At 54.1% G+C, this 21,611-nt stretch overlaps 3 protein-coding genes across 3 annotated transcripts; 2 read left to right on the forward strand and 1 right to left on the reverse strand.

The window, feature by feature from the left end:
- Positions 1 to 92: 92 nt before the first annotated feature.
- On the reverse strand, positions 93 to 3,449 carry MRS44_000939 (uncharacterized protein; the record flags this gene model as incomplete). The annotated part of the gene is made up of 5 exons (XM_065624246.1): positions 93 to 537; positions 579 to 1,549; positions 1,631 to 1,902; positions 2,063 to 2,291; positions 2,586 to 3,449. 5 exons carry the CDS (start codon positions 3,447 to 3,449, stop codon positions 93 to 95), a joined length of 2,781 nt encoding a protein of 926 aa, XP_065479947.1.
- Positions 3,450 to 7,800: 4,351 nt separating this feature from the next.
- MRS44_000940 (uncharacterized protein) lies at positions 7,801 to 11,039 on the forward strand (the record flags this gene model as incomplete). The annotated part of the gene is made up of 8 exons (XM_065624248.1): positions 7,801 to 7,967; positions 8,019 to 8,373; positions 8,528 to 8,708; positions 8,757 to 9,407; positions 9,454 to 9,573; positions 9,623 to 9,736; positions 9,787 to 10,068; positions 10,126 to 11,039. The coding sequence occupies 8 exons, from the start codon at positions 7,801 to 7,803 to the stop codon at positions 11,037 to 11,039; spliced, it is 2,784 nt and encodes a 927-aa protein (XP_065479948.1).
- A 3,778-nt stretch (positions 11,040 to 14,817) lies between these two features.
- MRS44_000941 (uncharacterized protein) lies at positions 14,818 to 18,365 on the forward strand (the record flags this gene model as incomplete). Its single annotated transcript, XM_046267562.2, has 3 exons — positions 14,818 to 15,320; positions 15,406 to 16,093; positions 16,176 to 18,365. The coding sequence occupies 3 exons, from the start codon at positions 14,818 to 14,820 to the stop codon at positions 18,363 to 18,365; spliced, it is 3,381 nt and encodes a 1,126-aa protein (XP_046138838.2).
- Between the last annotated feature and the right edge of the window lie 3,246 nt (positions 18,366 to 21,611).

The following is a 21,611-nucleotide window of genomic DNA, read 5'->3' on the forward strand; positions in this document are numbered from 1 at the left end:
CTTCCGTAGAAGCGCCACGAGGGCATCAGATAGTTCTCAAGTGCCCTCTCTGGTAATTGAGAGGGCGTTGAATAAGAGGTCGTCAAGGGCAATCATGTCCGCTTGACCCGGTTCCAGAACCTCTTCACAACACCATTGTCGTGATCAGCGTCCTCACCCCACTCGTCCAGGGCTGCGAGTTGTTTCTCGATGCTCTCTTTCGGGTTACCATCGCGAGCATAGATGACAGTGTTGGTTGAGGAGTCATCCCGAGAAGAGCCCCCTCGGCTGCTTCCGGGCTGCTTCCAACCGTAGATTTGATCCTCACTTTGCCGAAGATCCGGTCGCGTCAGCGTCATGCGAAGAGTCATCTCTCGACAACAAGCCTGGTCCAGGACACTCTTGTCGCTCCTGGCGGCGCATGGAGGCTGCTCAGTGCTTGTCCGGGCTGGTCGCACCGGCGCCGGCTTGTCAAACAGCTGAGGTGTTTTCGGTGAGTCGGGCTCGGCTACTGATGCGTCATCGCTGTATTTTGATGACCGGTCGTCTTCCAAGAAACTGCGGAACTTTTCTGGCTCCTTCGCATTCTCTTTTTGGACCCGACGGGTCTGGTAAATGTGGGCTCCCGGGGCGAGCCATCCTTGGATGGAAACCCAAACTCGATTGCCTCATCAAACTTTTGGGGTGAGGCAAGATACGCTCGCAGCTTCTGGCGGGCCTCAGGGTCTTGATAATGAGTCGCGGCAGGATCGATAGGAGGGGATGAGCGTGGTGACATCTGCTTGTTGGGGGATACCAAGGATAGGGCGCGAGACTTGCGTCGAATGTGCCCCGATGAGCCAATGGCCGAGTTCTGAGAGGCTGAAGGAGAGATAGAGGTGGGTGACACAACCCCTTCCCTGGGTAGAGGTCTGGTGTAAGAAACTGAGGGTCTGCCGAATGGCAATTTGTTGATCGACAGGTGTCGTCGGAACGATGGTCTGCGGCTTTTGTTTGGAACCGGCACCTCCTCACGCAGATTGATGTGGTAGTCGTCCAGGTACAGACGCAGATCCAGGCCTTCCTCATCCTCGAGCCACCGGAAGCTATCGTAGAAAGAATCTGGCCTGTTGCTGTCCGAACGGCAAGGTTCTCTGTCACTCTTTCGGCGCTGTACGCTAGAGAAAGACGATTGGTCCTCAGACAGCCCTGGGCTGGACTGGGGAGACTGCATTCTCATTTCTTGTGACGGACGCTTCTTGCCTTGGTCCAATGGTTCTTTCACGGCTTCGGGGGTTGATTTTGGTCGGTCGTGGGCGATCAAGAGTTCCTCCTCCGTCAGGTGGCGGCGTTTTATCTTCTCGGGCAGATTCGCGTAGAACCGCTGATCCGTTGATGTAATCCGAGGTCGGCAGTTCGAGTAGAGGGTCGAACTATCAGAAGTAACTGGCCTCTCCAGCTCGCCCCAGTTCGAAGACTTGGGCAGTGAAGAACGGGGTGATAGATGGTCGTGTCCGACACTCCCGAGGCATGAACGAGACTCCAAACCGGGGTAATGGGTGAATTGTGATCGCTCAATTGTTGAAAAGTACTGCACAAGGTCAAGATTTAGCACCCAGAATTGGCACAAGACACAACGATCAAAGCAACAGACTGCCAACCCAGAAATTACATCAAGACAAATGAAGTGAACAGTAGATAGTAGACTGCAAGTGATCGAGGGGGATCCCTGGTTCTTAAGGCGAGAGAGAGGGGCAAAACTCGAAAGGGAATGGACATGTCTCAATCCAGGAACGAAGCGGCACAAGCAGGGCAGAGAGTCGTTGATGTGAGGGCTCGTGGGGCCCCGAACACCACTGTCTTGGGGCGGATGAGGACCGGCTGTTGGTTGTGCACGAGCTTCCTTCTGCTCCGAGTGGCATGGATCGTCCAGGAACTGCAGGCCTAGGGCGTTGTCACAGCGCCTTGGGCTGGGGATGTGATTGCTGGGCAAAGGAGAGAGCTCACTTTGTCGCTCAGCTCTGGATGCTAGGGGACATTGGGGGAAGACATGGGAGAATATTGAGCCTGGTTCGACCAATGGCCAAGCGCCCAGCCCACAGACTGCGTGGAGCCACCACAACGGGCGCCATGAGCCAGGCCAGAGGAGGCATGGCCGAGACATGGGTGCCAGTGGGCGGTGGCTTTTGGGAGTGGTCTTGGTCTTCCGCCGAGTGCTTAACGGTCCTACTGGTTTGCTCGTCTGCTGCCCAGGCGGCAACTAACCCCCCGGCAGCTGCAGAGCAGCACCCGTGGATGCGGATACAGCCAGGGCTCGTCGAATCATGGCCGCCCTATGCCGTGTTGTCTGACCCAGATATCGCAAGACACTTGTCCAAGCAGCCCTGTCAAGAAGGTCACCCAAGACCATGGTTTCGGTGGTTCTCGGCTTTGCTTTCTGGGTTAATGGGAAGATGTGAGGGAAAGGGGCATGAATGAGATGGCCCATCGAGGCTGGCGTCAAGAATGAGCATCCCGTCTGCATGTCTTTCCCGGCCCATTCGGTGGATGAGAGGATGACGGAATGAATGTACTCCGAACAGAAACGATAACCTAGCAAGTGAGAATAATGAAAGAAGCAAACTTACTTTTCTCTGGATCGTGGGTGGCAGTGCTTCGAATTCCTCCCTCGTAATAATCGTTGACGGCCGGCTATCATCCATTGGAGGCTGGCAATCAGAAGAAACGCGAGGGTTGGAAGAATCAGACCCGGAGCTTCGATTACGCCGCCAGTGGAGCAGGTGGCTACGGGACGAAGATGGGCGGTTGTCGACTGCGGCAAGAACATTATCGGGAAAGAGGAATTCGGAGTCGATTTCACTGAGCAAGTCTTGATATTGTTGAATGTTGGGACACTGGCCGTCATCGGGGAGAGCTTCAGTAGGGAGACGTAGCTCGACCCGCCATGGATGGTTCAGACCCGATGATATTGGCGATACATCCGTCGTACTTGTTGTCATGGCCATGGTCGCGATGCTCGTTGGGCGAGATATCAAGAAGCTCTTGTCACCGAAATCTCGGTCCTCGTCAGTAGTCAGAGTATCGCTGAGGTCGAGCTCGGCAGGAGGGTGGCGTCGCCCTGTTTGCAGTTGCGGCTCGGATCGGTCTCGAGAATGGCGGTTTGCGAATGCAGGTGCATACGCATGTGCGTGCTGTGCATGTATACGGCTGTCGGCGTGAACTGGTCGGCGCTGGTAATGATGCAGAGGCCTTGGGTGTAGATGATGGGACGAACTGCCAGAGCGAGAGCAGAGGGTCTCAGTGTCGAGGAAGGTTCTATTATTATCAACATCGAAAGGCGACTCGGGAGCGTCGCTAATATCGCTGACAGTAAGACGATTGTTATCGTCCTCGATATTGCCGTCTGCGGCTGCACCTTGCGTTGGCCATCCGCCTCTAGTCCACTGAGGACTCAAGACCGGCGTCGCATCCTCTCCATGGCCCTGGCCCATGACGAAGCCCAGTAAAGAGTCGATTGGGGCAGGCGGCAGCTAAAGGAGCAGGGTTTTAGATTTCTGTGACAGGGAGCGGTGATTGAATTGGATGGCGAGCGCTGATCATGAAGGGATTTGGAAATGAACCGTGATGCAAGGTCCACTGCTGTCAACCTGGCCCCCGCGGGCGCGCCTCTCGCCCTTGCCTTTTCCGTTTGCCGTTGGTGTGAGTGAAGATCGAGGGGGAGACAACAAGAGAGAGAGAGTCGAGCTGCCCGGGCTCAGTCGACGACTCTTGGAAGAAGTAGGTTTGGTGAGGGCTTCACGTAGATGCGAGGGAGGAAGTCGCTACTCCTGTTCACACTTGCCCAAAGACCCCGGTATCGTTCATAATGCTTCCTTCGCAGGCAGTGGCAGTCGTCGTCGGGAAACCGTGAATTCGCAAATCGGCAGGTACGGGATCTCTCCTTTGAGGTTAGTCTGATGACGTGAACCAACTGCCCGGTCGTCGGCTTCTGCTGCTGCTGCTGCTAGAATTTAAAAAAGGCCTCTCTCACAAAGAGGTCAAAGATTGCGAAAAGGAAGAAGTAGCTCGAGGATTTTGGCGTTGCGATGGAGATTGGACCCCTCTACATATGACGAAAGAAGAAAAAAAAATAAAAGCACATGGGAAAAAAAGGCCGGCCACCCACGATCTATCTAGGTAACCAACTTCACCGGCGGCAGCGCAAGTGTCGTATGGGGTCATGAGCTTCGGGCGGCATAACTGACTCCAGATTCATAGGTACGGACACAGTCCGACCGCTGGCCTTCCACCCCCGTCCTCGTCCCCGTCGTCCCGTCGAAAAGGCCAAAGTGAACGGTCTACGAAACGAACAAAGTCCGCGTGCAGAGGCCAGCTAACGGGCGAACAAGACATGGATCTACAGAGTATGTACATGGACAAGGTCGCATTCTTGTTGAAGCACGGCGCTGCATCAAGTTATGTCGGTGCCCGTCGCCGCCAATCCTCGGCCCCTGGTCCCTGGCAGAAATGGCCCCCAGTTCGTGGCCTCCCCTCCCCCCAATGCTTGGCCTTGCTTGCCCTTCACCGTCCGTCCTTGCAACCCACCAGGCCAATCCGTTTTAGCCTCGAGTCTAGCACCACAGCCGGCATCCCAAAATCCCGGGCGCCTTCACGGCAGCAGAGCGTTGCTTTCGGCTGAATAATGGCACCTCGACGAGAGGGGGCGCCATCTCAACGCCGCGACCGGAGAGCCGGGCTTCAGCTAACGTTAGAGCTCTGCCGAGTACTGCAAGCTTGACTAAGTCTGGGGGTTACAAGCCGTGATCCATCTCTGTTAGCCCCTTTGTCTGGGGGGCACCAATGCACCTGGCATTGGCCATTTTGAGGCCGTCTCTGCAAGGCCGTCTCTGCCCCGGGCCCGCTGCACTGGTGGATGAGGTGGAAGCCGGAGTGATGTGATCCACCGCTCGCTCGCTGCCCGCGTCAACTTGCTCACTCGTTCTCATGAGGCTCAGACCTCAGGCGCCCCCCCAGAGACGGGAGCAAACATCGGTGGATCCACGCTGTCTCGATTCCACCAACCTCGATTCTGCACGGCTGGGGCTCTTGCCCGACGAGCCAAGGGTAGCCAACGTCAGACCTAATTGAGTCGTCTGTCACTTTTGCCTCGAAATTCCTTTTCCTCGATAACTCAGGGGCTTCTACCAGCTACTTGGGTCTGTCCAATCACCTAACCCTGCATTCCTTCGTCCTCCTTTGGATGCCAAGCTCAACTCTGTTCGGCCTCATGCAGCCGCCTCGCGTCCAACCATCTTCCTCAGCACATCCAGGAGGGCACGACAAGACATGTGAGATCAACTGCCAGATTTCCATGCAACGCTGAGAGGCTACAGGGAACCGGGGCCGGCGCCCGACTAGCCAGGGCTCGCCCAACCGTTCAATGCTATCTTTAAGCGGCCCCTGTGACAGGCATCCGAAGGAACCACTCCTGAGCCATCGGTTCCTGATGTGGTCCACGGCCTTGTCCCGTTGAGTCTCTTTGGGCATCTCTCCCGGATAGTCGAGCTAAGCTCTGACGTCTGTCGCCCGGTTCTTGCGAGAGCAACTCGCGGCAGGGCGACCGAGAGCGAGCAGTTGACGTTGGCAACAGGCCGCCTGCAAACCCCTGTGCAACTGGCTGTGCCACATTGGTGCCCCAACTTTTTGGGTTCCTCCTTGAAGATATTGACTTTGGGCTTAGTTCAGGCACATCGTCTGTTTTCGATCCCCTGGCCGTTGGATCATCTTCTACGTTGAGAAGCAAAAGCAATTATGAGCCTCCCAGGGATCCCGGGGCTTGTTGGGAACGATGCCGGCGGCATTTGCCGCCTCGCCGCGGCCGATAATGATGACGGAGCCGAGGACGTGGGTAGTTACGCCAACCGTCGTGGTTCGCATTATCGTGGTGGTTACACAACTCCGTCGACGAACCTACGGCTTCAACCCGATGGGCCGTAGTGCAACGGATACAGAGGACTTCAGTACGAGGTACAGATCAGTTACGGGACAGCCAAGCTTTTAGCAATTTGTTCACCGAGTTTTCAATCCAGTCAAAAAGTTAAGTCAGGCTAAAGGAGCGGAAGTCAAGTTGTTGGAAATCCTTCAGGCTAGGCCTCACCCCGGTCTCTCGAGAGTGCCGTGAGCCGTGATAGTAACCAGGAGGGACTATCCGGGGGTTCATCCCTCTTGGTCTCTTGGCCTATTTTGCTGACGACAGCTATTGCGTTGCGCTTGCACGAGCGTCATGATGTCCATCGGATAACCCCAAAATATTGTTTTCAGTCTGGCGATCCATCTGGGGAAGAGAGACGTCCATGTAACCCAACAGCTTAACTCTCAACTCTAAAGGGCCATTCCATTGCCTTGGAGAACATTCTGGGTTACAACACGACCCACGAGCCCTGGTTGAGGTCGTCGTATATCTGGTCCCAGTGGGTCACTGCTGCACCAGCACATCGACTCCATTCAGAGCCGCCTCCGGGGTTCGCCAACAACAGTGAGTGGGCAGGACTAGCAGGGCATCTCACCGTTGACCACGGGGAAGCAGCCTCAAAATACCTATCCCAGCAGCAGACCCTCCCGATCAACCCGAGACGGGCTTGGGCCCGGTGATGCCGGGTTCGTATTTGAACATGTTCCCTTGCAAGTTTCAAGATACACGTAATCATGGAGATGAGTCTCTGTAAACACACAGTACGGTGTAGAGGATATGGAGATGTTGACATCGTCGATAAGCCATAATATCATGTGTACCTGAAACTGCGCCCATGGGAGCGTGTGGAGCACAACATGAGAAGCACAGACGACGCACTCTTCAGGGCCAGGCTTCGCTTCTGGGCGCCACTTACCGTCTGCCGTGCATATGTGCACTTGCATCCAAGGGCCCGTGATGAAAGGAGTCGCCCCATTCCTGTGCTCGACTCGTCCGGGCGTGGCGCGATAGCCATCGGTGGCTCCGCCTAGCGACACCAATGTCCGGGAACCACATCGCCAGGCAGGGTGAGCCCGGCGTGTCAAACGTCGCAGTGAGCGAAGACCAACTGCCGAGATGGCTAAGCGTCTTAGGAGGAATGGTGCGATTTTCTCTAGGCGGCGTAGGCGATGGCAATTTGACAGTGATTCGAAGTGAATCGTCTTTGTGGGATGGCACGAGCTAACATGGACGTGTAGACGAACCGAACTGGCCACGTGAGCACAAGCTCAGCTGGCAGTTGCTCAGGACCTCGGCCAGCTGCCTCTCATGATTGCAGGCAGTTCTTGCATTCATGATGCTTCAAGATGAGAGCATGAGCCAACGCAAACATCGTGCACGATGACTCAACAAGCTTCAACTTGAAAGACGTGGTTGAGGCAGCTTCCCGTGGCCAATAGTGCCAGAAGACACGTCATCTTTTCAATCTCTCTTCCAAGACAAAGACAATATGAAATTGCGTCTGCATGAGGTGGTCAACATCTCATCCAGACGAACAAAGAAGTCTCAATGATACATGAAGCCCTCAATTTCTCTGAGTTGAGAGATGCAGACGCGCTAAAGTCAACGCGTCTCGTCGTGAACTTTTATGTCTTGCCGTCGTTTTTCCGGCGTGGCATCCACTGAAGGCAAAAGCACAAGCCAATGAGACAGCGTGTCAGCCAACACCCACGGCCTCAGCCTCAGCCTTTCTCAGTCCAGCCATCCATCTCTAACTTTATCCAGCTACAACTGAGGCATCACTGTTCATCGCCCGGTCATGTTGGATCGGTGAATCAGGGTTAAACTTTTGCTACTCATGTATTCTTACTTCTTTTTTTGACCTTTCCTTTTGATACCCCGTCGCTCTTCCAATGACTGCGGAAAAGATGCCTCTCATGCTGGATAATGCCATGCCAGTGGACCTCAACGATGTCGACGACCTGTTTGGCGATGCCGTGGGCCTCTCGCTTCCCGTAAGGGCTCCAAGCAAGCAGCTCCAGCAGAGGATGGACGATCTGAGAAGTCGAGGGTGTTGCCAGTATGAAAATTGCAAATTTGTCGGTGGACGCTTCAACTAACCTCACAACAGGACTGTATCTTGGTCGAGAACCGGCACCATCGCTTCCATCACGCCAGACGGCCAGAATCTCGAGCTCCGCTATCTGCGACGCAGTACAGATAATGGCTCGTGGGACCTCAGTGAACCAACCACATGTCCCCTTGTCAAGGGCTCACCTGCTGTCCCTCTAGTCCACCTGGTATGGGCAAACACAAGCAGCCCTGACTTGGCCATCATCGATGCAGTCGGGCGTGTCAGTATTGTCAGCTTTTCCATCTCGCTCAATCATCCTTTTCTCCAGAGGAAATGGGACACTGATCCCGTTGATGATGTGCACGCTGTCGTTGGAGCTTACTGGCTCAGCATCACTCCGTCCAACCAACAGGTATGTGCAAGACGGCGGAGAAGCAAGCTTATCTATGCGGGAAAAGGAAGCCCTTGGATTTATTTCTAACAGAGTATGAAAGTCCTACAACGTCATGTACGGACCAGCGACAAAGCATGGCAACGGCTATACTTATGAAAGCTCTTTTGTTCAGGCTGGTGGTCCCTCACACCCCAACCCGGCAAAGAGCGCTCTTTTCACCCTCACCACAAACGGTATTCTCAGAATGATATGGTCGCAAAACAACAACAGGATCGAAGAAACCACTATTGAGCTTGAGAGCGTCAGCTCATCTGATGATGTCATCACTCATGCTGCGTTTGCCTCCGAAAAGAGTGCGTGTCCGCCCACCAACCCAATGTTCAAGTACTGACCTCTAATAGAGCACCTACTTCTCGCCTTGGCTACAAGTTCAAAGCAATTAAGGCTGGTCAGGATCGAGATACACTGGGGCCAGACACCTCAGCCCGACAAGAGCGCTGGCCGGCCAGCTGGGAACCTCAATCCATCCTTGGTTGAGAAACACCTAGCAACCACAAATTGGCTGCAGGGCGGCTCTAGTGATTCAAACAACGATGCTTTAATGGCCGAGCTCTCTCACCTGGAGGTTCTTCCCTCGCTGATGGACAGCACTGGTATGAACACCACACCGCCGATGGTTGTCGTTGTCAGGTCACGCACCTCTAGTGAGGGGCCCTATCAAATGGCCCAGGGTTTCATCGATCGCTGGGAAGCTGTCGAGTCACGACAACACCTGCATCAGGCCTTTGAGCAGCTCGGGGGTCGACGAAACAGCCTTTCTTCAGAGCTTCCCAACATCACACAACTTCGCAAGGTTGCTCCCGTCATTATCAACAAGGTTGTCATCGCATTCCACACACTTCACTTCGGCAAGGTGCTGGTGCTGGCTTTCGCGGATGGCACGGTCGAGTTTCGCGACAGGCTCACGTTTGAGGAGCTCTATACAAACCAAGACACAACCAAGGTTATCAATCTTCGACAGCTAGGATGGACCTTTGCCGATGAAGGACCTTGTAAGTCTCTTGGCCAGCATCATGATTTGCGTTAACAATTCTTTAGGCCAGCAAGTGGCCTTTTCGCCTACCTACTGCTCCATGATTCAGATGGGTGATGATGGAAAGGTGAGGTGGAACAAGCTGCATTTTCCTCTAGGCGATATTGGAAACTCTATGCAAGATCGTATGTCCACTCTTACCCAAGCCTATGGACGTGTTGCTGATGAATCTAGCGCAATACTCCGGAAGCATTGCCGCCTTGACCGTGACAGCTGCACCGTCGATGTTCTACCAAAATAACTATGATGACATGCTTGCCATTGTCCGGCCATACACCACAAAAAAGAGTAAGCTACTTATGCCGTGAGAAGCATGAATATCCGCTCATCAAGAACAGGATTTGTCCAAGACTGGATTACGGAACTGATCAGGATTCTCAAAATCCAAGTGGACTACTCGGAGGATACCCACCACGATGCCCTTGTGCGGAATGGTTCGCTACAGTATTGCTTCAGCATCATGAACGCATTGGGATTCCGCGGCGAGTTGAATTCTCGATCTTTCCAGGGCAGGTTTTCCATGCTGGCATTGAACGTGCGGAACGCCGTGGTTCTTGTTACGATTGCGAGCAATACTCCCCTGACTGTCAGGGAAAAGCTGAGTCCTCTGGATGAACCTGGTAAGTAGTCTGGTCACGCAAATTGGTACTAAGGGTAGCCGCTCACATTTGATGCAGAGGTCGTAGAAACTCTGGCTGGCTGTGGTAAATGGGCCTTGGATCTTGTCGCTTGGTTGATTGACTGTCTCTTCGAACTCATGAACGACAACAAGTTCTTGGAGCTATTGACCCGAGAGCGTTTTAACGAGATCGCTCCATACTTGCATGAAAAGGGCAATATCTCGCTTCATTTCCTCTTAAGCTCGTCTAGCCGAGGCTTCTTGTCGGCAGTTTGCCGCAGATTGGGCCACTTGGAGGCCTTGAGCACACGAGCCATTGACTTTTATCGTCGACAGTCAGCCGTGGCAGATGGTTCATCGACTGGCAGGACAGCCCCTCAGCTGCAACAGGCCTATCAAAAAATGCAGCAAATGACGTCGTCGGGGCTCGTCAAGGTGGCAGAGTTTGAGGCTCTCCTGACTGAGCTCAGCAAGGAGATCAGGCAAGCCTACCAAGTCTTCCTCCCAAACCTTGTCAAGGCCCAGCATAACGCGCCGCAGGGGAAGCAGATTGATGTGGCTGTCAAGACAGCTCGAATCCAGTTCGAGCTCTCTATGCTCCTGGCTGCGTCGCCTCCACCGGCATTTCTTCAGATCATGAAGAAGTTCTTCACCACAGACCTACCAGCATTCCGAAGTTCCACGGACCCGTCACGGCTGTTCTTTGCAAACTACGACCTCCTTGAGGTTCAGGACGATGAGCACAGCCTAGCGGAGAAGAAGGCACGGGGCATGTTCTACGTTGACGTGTTCAAGCGGATGGAGATAAAACCTTCTCCCAACCGTCAATGGAGACGATGCACGCGGTGTGCGGCAGTGATGGAGGATGTGTTTGGCAGCCGTCCTGGGTTCACATTTGTTCTGGGTCAGCAGCGCAAGTGCTCATGTAGTGGCCACTGGACTCTGTTGCCAAAGGGGAAGCCGATTTCGTGATGGAGCCTTTTCTGGGTATAATAGGCGTCTCTACTGGATTCTTGTTGCAGTGGGTTGTCGGGTATAACAGCGTATAGATAACATATCATTAAACAGTGTTTCAGTTGCTCGTTTGTTCCCGGTGCCTACGTGTCCATGATCCTGAGGTATAGGGGAGTTCACAGGGTACCTGTCGAGCGGCCGTTGGTTGTCGATCTTGACCAAGAGCCACATTCAACTCGGCCGTGTGGGAATAAAGCATCCCAATGCGGCCTGTCTTAAGTTTCCCGTGCCCCCGGTTTCTGGTTCTGTCAGCTTTCATCTGTCACAATTCACACGGCGCCTTGCCTCGAGGTCTCGGCTGATAACTTCGGATGGTGTTGGTGGCATGTCTCAGGGCCACCACCAGGACAAGTTGATTCGCAACGGGCAAAAGCAAAATGAGTCGAGGCGTGCAGCCGGTTACAATATCAGCAATCACACTAAGCACACGCATATGAAGAACTATTAGACGATGGCTGCAGACTCGGGCCTACATGCTGATTTGATTATGGACGCAGATGGGCAAATCATGTCATCTCACGCATGCGCCCAATGGCATCTTGACCCATGACGATGCCAATACCCTACAGCAGCTGTGCTTCCGTAAAGGGATTCGATTTTATGAGAGAGGCTGGCTGTCTTTCCCAGAACGGAGAGCAACCCCGGAAACTACGCAAGCTGAGTCTACGATCGGCGGCAACTCGAACACCTCCGTCGAGGGTTGCGATCAACGTCGCCGTCATATCTTCCCCTGATACTAAAGGGATCGATCGACATTGGTTTGGAAAAGGTCTGTGTTTGTGGTTATTACGCGCTGCAAGCGCCACTCATTTCGATCGGTGGGGGTGGGAACGTTCTTGATCAGGAGATCAGGGTTCGTTGGCCTCGACTCGAGAAGAGATATGTAGGTTGACGGCGTCCTACGCGGTAGCTTGGAGACGGCGTCTTGGTCTGATGAAGTTGATCTGGTGGTCTGCTTGGCCGTCTTCCGAGATATGCCGCTGTTCCTCTGTGAAGGGAAGGGGTTTGCTAGCTAGAACAAGGGATCGACAAGCTCCCTCGTCATCTACCCTTGAGGCGGCAGTTCATGGTAACAAATGGCACGCATGAATACTAGCCTTAGCTTGCCACGGCAATAAAGAGAGGTTCCTATCATTGTATTTTCGTAAATGAGCACATCATGGACCCCCCTCCCCCTCCCCCCTGCTGGGCAAAACGGAGATGGACCTCGTCTTGGTTAGCGGAACTGCCCCCAGATTCAAGCCGTCCAAGGCAAGACGCCTGATGTGATCAAAGATGCAATTTGTAGGCCGAGTAGATTCAGGGTTGCATCATTTGTTCAAATTTCCGAGTCGTTCCCTTGGACCCTGATCTGCGTTTTAGGTTCAGTCAAGACGGAGATGGACGGGAATTCGAAGGGAGAGAAGACCCTGAGATGGAAGCCAACAAGAGGGTGGTAGAAAGCTGGTTGCCACGAGTGGATGCGACGATGAGAAATGAAGCGTAAACTATGTATCGGTATCATCAAGTGCCGAACGCTTCCTGATACCGCAGACGTCGTGCACATATCGATGAAGCCGCGGCGCCGTCGATCAATGACACGGTTCCTGCTCTAGCCAAGGCGCCAATGGAACTGCAAAGAGCCGTTGAAGTATGACAAGGCGCTTAGTGTGATTCCAAGCTGCTCACCGCCATCTGGCCTGCCGTTCCAAGAAAGAGCCGGGGGTGTTGGTTAACGATCCAGCGTTAGTTATTGCGCTGGGCTCTGAAGATAAAGTTGGGTCTGCACTTTACAAGCCTGTCCTGTCACCGGCGGCGTCTCTGCATCACATTGGATTGCATTCTGCGAGCCAGCGTTAATTAGCGCGGCGTCCATGTCAAGCACGTGAAGCACTAGCAGACACGCGAGGTTCGATAGACCCTTCCAGGCTGGTTCGAGCGGTAAAGCGGGTTTGTGTGGTGTGTTGTTGCTGGGGGAATCAAGGATAACCTGGGCATCACGACGAGAAATATCTGCAGATGATATCACTTGCTTCAGCAGACGCTGAAGTAAAACAAGCTTTTTTCCCTCAACAGTACGGGCGGCTACGTGCATATATGCACAGAGCGTCCCGTCTCGATAGCCGCCGAACGGGTAACGATCACGATACAAGTGTCGGTTGCACAGCATGGCATGGCCTTTAAAGACGGCCGTGACATCCGCTAGAAGATGGATCAAAATACCAGGCTGATCCCAGGAATCTCGATTCATGCCGTCCACCTCTTGGTGAGTGCCCCCTGCACCAGCCCTGCGCTTCCCTCTCATGCCTCATGGCTTCGGTGGCCCAACCACGTTAAGCCACACACAGGCATTGACCACGGGTTGGCCTTTGTTGTTTGTCCGTCTCTTTTTCTGGTCTCTTTCATCCCATCAAGGGTTTGATTTTATTATTGCCAGAGGGCCAACCAGATGAACTAGGCCGTTCCAGCAATCAACCATCAATCAATCAATCAATCAATCGCAGAAACCAGTCAGCGTGGTCTTGGGTTCCCTCCCACTTACAGCTGCGCGTGCCACATCACAGCAGAAGAACCGTCCACTCAGAGCGGCGAATTGGCAGATATCTGGAAGGTTACATTGCAGACGCCCACTCCTTGCCTATACATGAACTAAAGACAGCAAGTGGTTATGCCGCTCATTGCGCAGAGATATTCAATCGTCAATTACAGTAATTGCCTGCCCCCTGAACGCACCACCGACTGGACGAATCCCTGAAGCGCCCAGGGCAACCTTGAACCTTGAGCATTCGGCGCTAGCGCAGGTACCCCCCTGCCCTCGCCTCTCTGTCCGCCATCTTCACCTTCATCACCACCATCACCAGAAAGCCACCCTGGTCACTCGGTCGCAATTGGTCGCCCAGGCCACGGCCTCCCCCAGGTTCCCGGCGCTTCTCAGGTACGGAAGACCTCTGAGTGGTTCAGCCCTCTGTCTCGTGCCGCTGCGAGGTCGTCGTCGGACTGGCTGATTCGTCGTTTGCTGCCGGCCGTGACATCGTCAGCCAGCCAGAGGCGCTCTACATCCAAGCCTCGTCATTCCACGCCTTCGAGATTCCTACTCTGGCCTGGTGATTGGCAAACAAACCCAAAGAACCAAGCCTTTCTTTCCTTGGAAGAGGTCTGGTCTGGCTTGCGGGGGTCCCACGCACACGGTCCAGGATTAGGCTACCTAGTAGCCCACTCCAACCGCCCGTCATCCCCACCGAGGCTGCATCCCCACCCCCTTTCTCCCGTCCCCTTGAAGGCTTCAACAAGGCCATTTTCAGCGTCGACAAGCTCTTTCGAGGTCCATTGGACCCCTGACTTAGCGGCGATACAGAGTCCGGCCGACCGTCGACCAGCGCGCATGGTCCCCAGCCATCGCTGCAATTCTCCCCTCTAGCTCGGCGCGTGCTCATTCTCTCCATCTCATCCCTTCACTTCGTCTCCTGGGGCTCCTTCTCTTCCTCTTGCTAACTCGTTCGCCTGCCCTTACTGTCCGCTATTCTATCCCATCCCATCCCGACTATCCATGGGTCAATTCCATTTCCGGCGATAAGACATTATTGCTGGCCCCTGGGTCAACACGTCACACGCCCTTTGTCTCGACCTCACCCCCCACACCACTCACACACCAACTCGACTTGGCTGGGCTCTTGCCGCGCTCTCCCCCAAGTCCAAGGCCTCATACGAATTAACCTCTGGGTTCGTATCGAGACGGTCGTCGGTATATCTTCCAAATATGGAACCTGCCCTGGCCGCCGCCCCGGCGCCTGCTGCAGTGCCGATGCCTTCTTTGTCCACCTTCAACTCTGATACTCGTCCTGATACTACTGCACCTCCTGTCGACGTTCCATCTGCCTCGGCTTCTACTGACCCTGACGACATATCTCGCCGGTCTTCTTCAACATCGGACCACCCTCTTCGAAGTCTGCCCGAAGCCTCTTCCAGGAACGCGGCCGTGCATTCTCGCTCCCAGACGGTCGACTACACCTCTTCCGCCTCCGGCCCTGCTGCTCCCGCGTCCGCTTCCGTCACCTCTCCGACCGGGCCGCCCATCAAGCGCAAACCTCTGTCGTCGTCGGCTTCCGCTCTGGCTCTCCGATTCTCCTCCTCCGGATCGCCATTACCCTCGCCGCTGCAGCTCCCAAAGCCAGACCAGAGGTTCGCCAGGCCCGATTCCGTCGACAGTCCTACGCTGTACGAATTCTCTCCCGCAGCCCGTGCCTCGCCGCCGGCTAGCCAGTGAGTCCCCTCCGTTCTTTGTCTCACATAGCCGAATCCCACCTCCCCATGGAACCCGTTGCTGACTGGAATCCTCTCGTGGTAGACCCTCCGACAAAAGTCTGGCGACCCTAAGCGCGACTCCCGCTGGGTCGCAGAACATTCCAGGCCACAGCCCTACCGCCTCACACTCTGACTTCTCTGACGTCCTGGATGGATATGATGATCTGATCTCAGACTTCAAGTCAGACTCTGCGCCAGACGTTACCCCTAAGACCGTGCTCGACGGGAGCGACACCGACGACGACACCAGTGACGAAGAGGCCGAGATCGCAAAGGTTGCAACCGTCGCAAAGGTCACAAAAGTCGATTCCAGTGACAAAGAAACTGTCGTTGGTCCTAGCGCTGTCAGAACAGTCGATCACGTTGATGAAACAGACGTCAACGTCAAAGAAACTGGCTCAATCGCTTCCGAAACTCCTAAATCCAAACCCGCCCCTGCGCCCATGTATGCCCCAAAGCCGACACCTCCTCATCTGAAACTTGACAAGGTCGCAATCGACGTCGCCAATTACGATACACCACCCGACGGGGCACAAACACCACCTTCTGTTCAGACCACGCCGTCGCCTCAGTTGAACAAACCCTTGCCAAAGTCACCCGGCCAAACCTCCCCGTTCGCTGCCCTCTTTAGCTGGGCAGCGCCTTCACCATCCGCCACGGAGTTCTCATCTATATCGTCGCCCATTTCGCCTGGGAGGAACGGCGGAGCAAATGATACCCCCTATTCAACGGTAAGCATATCCAATGACACTATAGTCAAGGGTGGCTTAATGGTCACAATATATGTGGCAAACATACTCACAAGTTTCACAGTCTTCAACTTCTGCGCAAATCGACGAAATGGAAGAAGAACTCAAGGCCATCAGCGTCGAGCTAGCAAGCTCTATCCGGCGCGAGATGGACCTGGAAGATTTGGTGGACCGACTTCAAGACCAAATCAACAACTCTCAAACCCCTGGCAAGAGGACCAGCGACTACTACTCCGACTCGGGCTACAGTTCAGCCAAGACGAGCGACAGCGAACTAAGCCGAGACGAACTGGACAAGGTCCATAGAAGAGCCGAACAAGAAAAGGCCTCGATACGTTTAGAACTTACCAACAAACTACAAGATGAGCGGGGGAGACGAAAAGCGCTCGATCAGCAGATCAAGGAGCTTGCCGAGAGGGCATCGCAAGTTGATCTGGCTCAAATGAACAACATGGATGCCAGCGGGCGACTCAAGGACCTCGAGACAACTTGTGGCGATCTTAGGAGGCGATTGTCCGAGGAGCGCACAGTTAAGAACAACTTTGAGGACCTCATCAACGCCATCCGAGGGGAGCTCCATGAAGCTTGCAGTGAGCGCGACAATCTTCGCGATGAGATTGTTCCCCAGTTGAGGGCGCGCGTCGAGGGCCTCGAGGCAGAGGCTGCCGAGTATTCAAATCTTACGTACGAGTCCTCCAAGATGCAGCAGGAGCTTCAGATGCTGAAGCGGGAGAACGACACATTGCGACAAGGCTCGAAATCGGGTACTTCGACGCCTCCCCTCAACCGCATGTCCCGCGCGATGTCTGGCGGCCTTGCGCGATCAAACTCAGTCGCGACTAGTTCATTCCGAGGACAGAGGCCATCGGGTCTTTCGAGGTCCAACAGTGTTAAGAACGTGCAGGCGGAATCTCGAGAAGCCCTCGCCGAGCGGCTAAAGGATGTCGAGGCTCAGCGAGATGCTCTTCACAGCGCCCTTAAGAGCCTCCTTGAGCGACAGGAGTTTCAAAACCGGGAGAACGAGAAGAAGATCCGCATCCTGCAGCACGAGCGGGAGAGACTCATGTCTACGTCACCGCGCAAGGCTGGTTTCGAGAGAGAAATCTCCAACTTGCGCACCGAGATTAACGTTCTCCGACGCCGCGCTGAGGATGCCCTTGAGCAGAAGTATCAGGTGGAGAATGGCCTTGGTGGATTGAAGATGGATCTTGATAGAGCCGAGGAGGAAATTGCCCTCCTACGTGACCTTCTCAAGGAGAAGGACATTCTCATTCCGGAATCATTCGCCCGTTCGAGTGGTTCCAGCACTTCCAGCGGCTCGTTTGCCAGCCCCAACGGACCTGTCACCTCAGAGTCCCTGGAGAAGGCCTACAAAGAACTGCAGGCAGCGTATGCCGACTCATTGGAGCGCATCAAGCAGCTCGAGCACGACACGGCAAACGACGATAAGACCCAGCTCGCCATGGAACGACTGGAGCGCACCCTCTCCATCGCCGTCTCCGAACGTGACGCCGCCAAGCATGAGGTTGACGTTCTCAAGAACCAGTATGATGAGCTCAGCGCCAGCGAGGGCCAGGCCATGGAGAGTGAGCGAGCCCTTGCCGATGACCTCAACGAATCCGCCCGTCGGGTGGAGGAGCTTGCTTCCCAGGTTCGGCATCAGCTCTCATCAAACGCCCAGCTCCGAGAGCGTCTCGCCAATGCCGTGACTCGAGGCGAGAACGATCGCAAGGCCAATTCGGACCGCATCGCCGACCTGCAGGTGCGCCTCAGGACTATGGAGGAACAGCTCATTGCTGCGCAGACAGCTTCGGAGGATCGGGTCAACCGTCACGAGGAGGAGATCACGGCGATCCGTGAGGCTCACAACGCCCATCTTCAGCGCATGAGCAGCCCTACCCGCGGAGGCCTGCGCTCTCCTAGTTTCCAATCGGGTCGCAAGCCTTCGCTCCTGAGCCCCCTCAGTGCGCGATTCCCTGGCCCTGTTTCTCCACGAATCACGGATAAGTCCTTTGAGGATGCTGCCCAGATGGAGGTGCTCCGGGAGCGCGTGTCGGAACTCGAGAAGGCCCTCGAGGACGCTGAGCATGAGATGCAAGATGTTGTTGCCAGGATGAGCGCCGCTCAGATCGAGGTCCTGAACCTCCAAGACGAGCGAGAGGCCGCGGTCCGCGAGACGCGGCGATTACAGAAGCTCCTAGAGCAGGAGCAAATGAAGTCCTTTGAGGAAAGATTCAAGACGCTGAGTGGTTGAAAGAGGAGGACGTTGAAGAATGGGACACGCCCCTAATGAGAAGAGGACAGGGAGCACATATCAGGTGTCTTGACACGGATGCTGCATTTAGCGAAACGGAGTTTCTTGATTTCACGACTTGCCAATATTTGGCAACGATTCATAGCGGCCTGGCAAAATGGGACTGGCTACGCATTTCCTCGGTGGCCTTGGAAGAGTCACCTGATGGACCGAGTTGGTTACAATATTCTTTGGGATACGGTGCCGCGCACGCACACATATATGTTGGTGCTCGCGATTGGGAACAAAAGAAGGCACTCTGGAGTTTTGACGGTGAAGGGCTTTCTAAAGCCTGAATATACATTACGCGGGTCATACATTGACCGCGACCCTTTTTGGTATATAATGTCTTGTATTACAGTTTGGCTATTCGGGAGGAGTGTAGAAGTGTAGTCGACAGTTTGTATAATATATATAGCCTATCAAGTCAATTGATACATAACAATGCTCCATGGTTCATCTGCTATTTGTGACATGTATGCTGAGCTGGGAACGCTCTCTCACATCAAGGTCTCTTTGTTACAACTAAGTATGGTGCTGATACCCTTGCGCAGCTTGCAGTCCGTGGGCTATTCAGCTGCGTACCTACAGTGCCAATGCCTCAGCTCGGCCTGAGAATTGGTTGCTTTGGCTAAGTTGACCTCATGTTAAGAACCAAGTGCTCCGTTAGTCCGTTGGACGATAGTAGCGGTACGTAACACGGACACTATCACCATTATACCCCAGCATTTGTCTTCTCATTCAACCAACACAAGTCTCAGATCAGATTGCCACATTGGTTTCTCTTATAAATCGTCTTGTCTTCTGGTTATCTTTTCACGTGCCCTGGCAATCTCGCGTCTATACAGGTCAAAGCAACTCTGTCTCATATCCTGTCACCCGTTCCTGTACAATTTCCTCTTTTGGGGAAAATTTACCGGTACCTCCTAATATGACTACCCCGGAATTACCAGGAACTCTCCAGATAGCACTAGGAACATGCAAGTGGAAGTTCCGGGAGGCGAGGTTACGGCGGAGGATGGCAAGCGTTGAACTAACACGACCCCGATCACTACAGGGGGAACAGGGAAAGTGAGATTCCTCATTCGGTGTGTAATAGTTAATGACCTGCTTTATCTAGAAGGGTGCATATCGAGCGTACGATGGAAGGAAAGTGAGGCTCCCTCTCGTCGGTCTTGTTACCTCGCTCTCCATGCTCGACACACCGTGCAGTAGTCAGGGGTAAGCGCCACCTTTCCTGACGTCGTTGATAATCGGCCTGGGGGATGCAACTCAACATGTGTGTACCTGAGAGAAATGGTCTGATGTGTCATAGCAATCAATTGTCGAGTTTTGCGAGAGTGATAACAGTTGAAGGCAGATCAGGGGGCTGTGCATGGTGTTTCTGATCGTCATCACAGAGCATCGCCAGCTACAGCTTATGATCTTCACGGAGGGACAAATCATGCTACTCAGCACGTACCCGAGAAACTACTCTTATGAATGTGTTTGAGATCAATATTGGAGAGTCGCGAGAACATCACCGCCACCCCGTACGATGCGGACTGCTGCTGTGTTTGTACCTGCCGCTGACGCTCAAGCCTTCTGGCTTATCACTCCGCTATCTTGAAACCTTGACCAACAAGCCTGGTAGGAATCTTGATCCATGGTGCGTAATCTTTCCCCCTGAGCAATCTTCTCTAAAGTTAGAGTTGTGATCAACTCCGCGGATGGAACGGGGACATGTCAAATGTGACAGTCTCGAGAAAAGAAAGTCGTGAAACTCAATCACAAGACAAAAAGCCATTGTGACTGATGAATGCCGGATTCATCAACAAGGACATTGTGACCTCGTCCGTCCCGTCGACGCACGCTTGAGGCTGGGCGTACATGTCTTGATAGCCCCCACCTGGGCCGGCGGCCAATGGACGTGGGGTAGCTTATCAGCAGCTGAGACCCCGGACGTCATTTGAGGCTTGGAGGTTTTGTACATAGGTACCTACGTTTCCTTTCTTTTTCCCGACAGGGAGGAGAGGAGGTCATGGCGACTTGAGCTGGGGAAGGCGTGCTCGATGAGGCCATTGTCTACGGGTTGTTGAGATTGAGTGTTGCTACACTTGATGCTGGTGGTGGTAATGGAGGGTTCGACCGTGTAGTCGGGATGATGAATAGCTTCCTCGAGATAAGGCTAAGCAACATTTCCGTCATCCATTCCGCGTCTTCCGGTGCTGCCGTGCCGTCCTCTGACGGAGTCTCAAAGACATCAAAGCTCGTGTTTACATACATGAGCTGGCAGCAGAGGAACAAGCAAGTTCCCATGACACGGCAGATCTGAGAACCTGGTCAATAGAAGGAACCAACAACAGCTGGGAGATTTTTAAACAATCTGGCGCATCTCGGCTCCTGGCGGGTGAGAGTAGTGAGGGAAAGCATGAGGAAAGGAATCCAGGGGCAAGATTTCAGTTCAGGGATCTGGGGTTCAGGTAAGGGTCTTATCAGTCCCAAGATCTGGGGTGTCTTGCGAGCCTGTCTATCTCCGGGTTAGTAGCCGTTTGTCTTTCTTTTACCTGAAGAGTGATGTAGCGAGTAATTGAGGATGATGGGAGGAAAGATGAGCTGGTGTCAGATAGGGCAGAGATTTGCGCCAGGGCACACAGCATGAATGGACAGTGAGGCGAAGCACGGTATTCTCGATGCCTTGTTGTTCCTGACTGTCATGGTGATGATTAAGCGGGTGGTGTTCGACAATATGGATGTCTCTTCGGGAGTCGGCAATTGAATCGATCGATGGGCAATTGAAGCTTTTGGGATGGAAGAGTTTGTTGATCAAAGCGCGCGCAATGACATTTTTCTCATACCTGGATGACATTTGAAGTGCCTGGCGCTGATGAGGACGATGATGAGGCCCGGTAACGCAAATCGATAAGCGTCCGCCTACGCCGGGGGGCTAGTCCGGGGGAGGCAGGTTGCAGGGTGGGGGCGAAAAGAATAAGAGGAGCAGTGAAATGCTTGGTGTAGGTGTTGGAGTGTGCGATTTAATTTGTCCCCCCGTACCCATCGCGCTGGGTCCAGTACGTCGCCGGAAAACGCCACGGCCGTATCCTGATAACTCTGTTTCCAGTTTCTGGGCCGTCGCCCGACACACACTCTCTCTCCTTCAACCACTCTATCGATTTCCTTATCGCTTCCCTCCCCAGCCAGCCCAGACATGCCCGCAGGTCCTCAAGC

The sequence above is a fragment of the Fusarium solani genome, assembly GCF_023522795.1.
Source record: "Fusarium solani strain SB1 chromosome Unknown bctg00000000, whole genome shotgun sequence".
Lineage (NCBI taxonomy): Eukaryota > Fungi > Ascomycota > Sordariomycetes > Hypocreales > Nectriaceae > Fusarium > Fusarium solani.